Source organism: Cariama cristata, unplaced genomic scaffold, assembly GCF_000690535.1.
Source record: "Cariama cristata isolate BGI_N322 unplaced genomic scaffold, ASM69053v1 Scaffold46514, whole genome shotgun sequence".
NCBI lineage: Eukaryota > Metazoa > Chordata > Aves > Cariamiformes > Cariamidae > Cariama > Cariama cristata.
In genome coordinates this window covers 2,627-8,410 of record NW_009614402.1, presented here as the reverse complement: position 1 = coordinate 8,410, position 5,784 = coordinate 2,627, and the positions used below count along the sequence as shown (strand labels likewise).

The 5,784-nt window shown below is 38.0% G+C and overlaps 1 protein-coding gene across 1 annotated transcript; it reads right to left on the bottom strand.

Moving 5' to 3' along the window:
• Positions 1 to 2,970: 2,970 nt before the first annotated feature.
• On the bottom strand, positions 2,971 to 4,922 carry BCL10 (B-cell CLL/lymphoma 10). The gene is made up of 2 exons (XM_009699370.1): positions 4,638 to 4,922; positions 2,971 to 3,562 (listed from the first exon to the last, which is right to left on the bottom strand). Exons 1-2 carry the CDS (start codon positions 4,912 to 4,914, stop codon positions 3,195 to 3,197), a joined length of 645 nt encoding a protein of 214 aa, XP_009697672.1. The 5' UTR covers positions 4,915 to 4,922; the 3' UTR covers positions 2,971 to 3,194.
• Between the last annotated feature and the right edge of the window lie 862 nt (positions 4,923 to 5,784).

Here is a 5,784-nt window from a genome sequence, read left to right as displayed (position 1 = left end):
TCCACGCTCGTACCTGGCGAACGGGACCCAGCAAAAGGTGGAAAAAGCTGACCTTTCTGTGTCCGCCCTGGGGTATGCAGCGTTCCCCCCCAGTAGCTCGGGGATATTTTCCCTCTAAGTGACCACAGACAGATACAGAAAACCAGACATGAAACTGAGACAATCTCCGTTTCTCCTTTTTTTACACCTGCACGCCTAAGTAGAGAGAAAACACGTTTTCCTTAATGTTCGAGTATTGGCTAACCCAGGGCTGACAAAGCTTTGAGCGTCACCTATCCAGCACTTAAGCAGCCACAGAGGCTATCTTTACCAAACTAGATTTTTCACAACTGTTGGAAAAAGCCTGTAGTAGGCTTCCCTTGTCAACAAGGCCCATACACCTGTTATTGCATCAGCTAAAATACTTACTAGCACTGTTCAGGTTACTTACACTACCACAGAAGCAGGATAAGGTCCAAGGAAGGGGCTTTGGTTATAAAATGATCAATTCCTTTACTGTAAAAATACTAAACTATGTCCAGCTGACCTCTCATAATCAATACTATAATTGTTATTTTGACAGAAACCCTATACACAAAGTACAACGGAAACAACCACTGAAGTGAGCCTCCACAGTCCCTGCAACATTTGCAAAATCCTTTTTTGAGTCATGCTCCTCAGCACTCAAGGGTTTTGTCTCTCCCCCGCTATTAATAAAAATAAAGTCTTAATTTAAGAATGAAGTCAATATATGCATGGCTGGAAGCAATACTTCTTGCGTGTTTAAGAAGTTGAGCAATCAAGTCATTTGACAAAAAGCAAGAATCAGGTTAGCAATACTAGTTGTGAACCACAGAAAGTGTAGTTATGCAGCCGAGGTCTTAATTTCACATGCATGTTTTCCTCTATACACCGCTCTTGAATGCAGTCCTACAGGCACAGGTGTTTCACATGAAGTCAGTCTTTCCACCAAAGACAAACCTCTCTAACAAGACAATGCGAACAAAAGCCTCCCACACACACAAAGCCAAACCCACACATCCAGATACTGGCATGAACTGCTCTTACAACCTATACACGTTAATAATGAGAGAGGCAAACAGGAAAACAGGCAATTATACAAAAGAATTTATTCCAAAAGTTGTGATAAAAGTATTTCAGTTTTTTTTTTTTAAAAAAAATGTATGTTATAAACATTTGGTAAGATAATACATTCATTTAAAGTCTCAGGTTAATAGGCTGCTCTGCAGGAGCGATCCCGGCACAGGTAGGCTTCCCGCAGGCTGCACGGCGCACTGTGGCAGGCAGCGCGGCGCACTGTGGCAGGCAGCGCACCTCATGTGTTTGGATTTTGATCTGCAAGGCAGTCTTCACCCTGAGCTGATGCTCTTATTTGGTTAAGGCCAAGCTTGCTCACTCTCCTCCATTTAAAAGAATCCAAGGGACCCAAACCTAAGCAAAGCTCTAAGTGCTCACAGTGGGCATTCAGACAAACCAATTTTTAGACATCGTGAGTATGTGCAACTACAGTTCAAGTTAATGGAAGATAGGGATTTAAGCCTGCTCTTAATTTCACCTTAGAGAGCAAAATTTTGCCTGCATATTTAGGCACTTAACTTCCAGAGTGCCTTCTGAACCAAGCAGTTTTGTTGAACAGCATTTTCACCATCCTGACAGTCTATGACCTTAATGTATACAGGAAAGCCAAGAATTTTCATAAACACTAAAGAGAAGCCCACATCTTTATCAAATGTAAGCTATTCATACACTAAGTATGGAGTGTAGTTGAACATTGCAGTTTATTTTAACCTACTTCCAAAACCAGAGTAAACATGAAAAAAAAAATTATGATAATATATTGAGGCCCTGCAGATGGCCTCTTTCCACAAAAGGAGAACACAGTTTAGGAATACTACCTGGGTTTGAATTCGAATGGAATTACACAGCCCTAGCACTGTATGAGAGCCAAAATAATTTAAAGCCTTAAATACAAACCTACCCTTTGATAGACTGAAAACATCCCATCACTTTAAACTGTAGTACTGCAGAACATAACTGTACACATTTCCAAGTAACAGTTTGCCTTTGCCTAGTAATTTTAAAGCAATTATAGGCCAGCTTCATAAAAAGTAGACTACAACTCAAGAGTAGAGTATGAGAGGAATACAACATGTTACATTATGTCAAGAAATGAGAACCTTCCCATGTTGAAATAGTTTAAAATGCATTTGACTAAACAATTTGAAAAGTAAACCTGTCCATCTGCTTTGAAGAGTAGGTACCTGAAGTGCAACATTTCCAAGAGTCCTTCAGGTATGGATACTTTCTTGCTACAGGATGCCTCCTCTACTTACCTACTGGGACAAAACATACAACCTTTGCTCCTTAATAGCATTATACAGTAACATTTTCTTACAGCCCAAGTGATGCTGTTACAGCAGTTTACATTCCTGTTCCAGTACTAATGAGAATTTATATTTAAAGTGCATCTCAAATCAGAAATCTTTAGTATGCAAGAATAATATGCTAAGACTTGTGGAAGTATATTTGCTAATTCAATCACTGTGATACAGAGTGCCTTTTGATTTACTAGTAGGACAAAGTTCATACAATTAAGAGACTTCTTGCAAATAAGCACAACTACAGATTTGGCCAAATTCAGAGTTGTTTTTTTTTTTTTGCAAGTGGAGCTGCACACACATACATAGAAGGCAGAATTTATCCTACAGAGAAACATTGAATTTGGTAAACAAGTTTAAGCTTTTTGGTAAGTAAGCTTAAGCTTTTAGTTCAGAAAGGTATTTTTCAATACTCAATACTTTTCCTAACCATCTTTCTCAATTCATCAGTCACAGAAACATTAGGAAAAGTAGATTTGTTAGTTTCTATAGGAAGAAAAAAAACCTCATTTTTCGGTAACTGCAGCTTAAATATCCACAGCTAAATGTGAAATCTTAAATACATTGGTTTTAAAAAACAAATCTGTGCTGGTATAACACCATGATCTCTTGAAAAAAGCTCCCTAAAGAACATGAAAACAAGCAGCTCCAGAGTCACCCAATTACAAAAAAATTTACTTCTTAAAAAACAGTAAATAGCATAGATTGTTTCCTCTGATTTTGCTAGTTAACAGTTTGAAAACATTTTTTTAACCTTTATAAGGCATCACACAAAGTTTCAGTACCATTTGGATGAACAGACAAAAGTCACTACTTTCACTGTGGTTGAAGAGAACGTGATCTTAAAGGCAAAAAGCAATTGTCACTTGAACTAGTACTTGGTTCTTGCTGCTCTGATTGGAGCTCTGGGGGGAGTGGGGGTGCACCAGGGTCTCCAGGCCCTGGAAGGGTGGCTGAGAAAACAGCACTCTCTGCATTTCCCATCTCTGCAATTGGTAAATTCATTGAGTGAAGAGAGACAGCAGACACAAATGCGGCGGTGCTATAATCTTCTTCTGGATGATGTATCTGGGTAGATTCTTTGTCTTTTGTTTTATCAAAAAAATTAGATTCATCAGAATATGATCTAGAAAGATCATTTGTTCCTCCATACAGTGAGGTCATACAGGTGCTGCAGCTTAGACCTAAGACAAAAAACAGAGACTAGATTTAATTACAAGATGTTGCACTCTTAAAACTGTGCTCTGACTTGGTATCAGTAAGATTATCAAAGATCAATTGTCTGTATTTTTAACAGACTAACCTCTCCATCTCACCTGTGACATGCCAATATTCATGACAAATTAAAAAAATACACACAGGTTATCTAGGCTGATGTGAATGATTTCTCTGTATCAGCTACTATTTGACAAAGGTGCACCGTAACTTAAGCTTCATTTTAGCAAGTCACTTTAACCCTTTTGATTTTTCTCACTGTGTTCTTTAAACTTTTAAAAGCTTCAGCTACATGGTTCTACTCCAAAGTGGACTGCATTTGAAAGCTGTTTTACCTGAAGCCAGAGAAAATTTCAGACCTTTCATCTCTAGGGCTAAAATGTACCTCGTCCTTCTTTATTTCTCTTTTGATGGGTGTGGAAGGGGAAGTAAGGGGTTTTGTTCAGAAGGCTTATACTTTCTTTATCTGCCTTAAAATATGGGTATATACAGTCACTTCAAGCTTTGTGTGTCAACAGAACCTCTCTGCCTGTATGAAACAACACATGCATACCTTTATAGTGTTTAATTTTAAATTTTGGCATTGAAATCGTAGAGGGGAGTTCCCCTCAGGTTGCATTTGCTGGCTTATCTTCCGCTGAGGTGAAAAGTTTAACAAAACCAGAGCATCCTGCCACTGCAGTAAGTAGCTTCAAGAGAAATGCAAGGTGGAATATAACCACCTATTTTGAGTTCTGAATTAAACCTCACAGAAAGCAAAACTGAAATGTGAAGACAGACTTATCCATCATAACAACACACGATAGGGTGTTTTGCAATTTATTATTTATGGTGTGTTCAGACAGTAAAAAGGCAAAGCCAGGACACGTGCACTAGGATCTTAAACTCAAACTGGTGATATTTCCAAGAACATTGTCCCAGACACTAGAGGAAGCAAAAAAAAATTTTGTACTAAGAAACATAATTTAAAGAATTGTTGGAGTTTAATTTTGCAGACCCTCAAAATAAAACTTGTCTTACAAAATACCATCATAAACTTCTCACCTTTGAGAGCTTCAAGTTTTTCATTTTTTACTTTCAACACTACATCAGTTATCTTTTGTAACAGGAAGTTTTGTGTTCTTTCTCTTCTGATAGATTCAATCAAAGCGTCTAGTCCCTTTGGGTTTTCTGCTAAGTAGTCCAATAACTTCCCAGTTTTTTTCCTACTGGAAGATCGAGAAGAAATTTCTTCTGTGTCCTCTCTAGTGAGTATTTTCTTTGAACGTAGGTAATCAAAGTGTCTCTCAGCTATGATTTTATCACACAGGTAAGGACGCATCCTTTCTAAAGCCTGAAAAATAAAACAAACTATTATTAGCCAATCTTTCAATTTATTTAGAAGCCTATATTTGAAACCTATATGATTTTGATGCAGGTTAATGAAACAATTTTTAAAGCTGCCACCATGTTACCTAGCAGAGATTCTTCTCAGTTGAAAACAATAATTAAAAAAACCTGTTATCTAATTTACTTATCTCTTTCATTAGTCTTCTTCAAGTGAACTCAGGAGTTTTAACAGATGTTAAGTAATAAGATGAATACGTACTGAAAATGTTAATTACATCAAGTCTGTGGTTATCACATTCCAGAACAGTCACCAAGTAAAAATGAAACCACAACAGCGCCTACTCCCTTTGTTTACAGACACACTCATTCTCACCGATTACCTGATTGCCACATTTCCATACTATTTGTATCCATGAGACACAACTCCAAAGTACTGCATTTACTGATATTTTCTGTACATTGAGTAAAAGCAGTCTCAGAGAAATTTTATGGGCTGCTTTTTGTCTTCATGAAGCTGCCTTCTTTCGTTTAAGACTTTATATTAAACACCTGAAGCGACTTGCACACCTCTAACATGCTGCACAGACTCGACCCTCCACAGTATAACTGCAGCTTAAGTCCTCTCTATAACCAGCAAAAAGAAAGAGGTGGAACAAGCTACCCATGGGAGGGGACTCCATCCATCATCTAAGGACCCTAACATGCAGTCAATTAACACTGGGTATGCTGAAGCAGAGACATCTGTCAGCAGCAGTGCCACTTTGCATCTTCAGGAACTGTAAATAGCTATTATCAGATCACATTCCCTCAGAGATCATCTTCCCGGAGAAACTTGCTATCTCTTGTAACCATATCCAATTCT

Excerpts from the sequence above, each read along its gene's own strand:
- BCL10 (XM_009699370.1), bottom strand. The coding sequence starts at position 4,914 with ATGCGTCCTTACCTGTGTGATAAAATCATAGCTGAGAGACACTTTGAT. Across the intron at positions 3,563-4,637 it reads AAAACTTGAAGCTCTCAAAG|GTCTAAGCTGCAGCACCTGT; the intron begins GTGAGAAGTTTA and ends TTTTTGTCTTAG.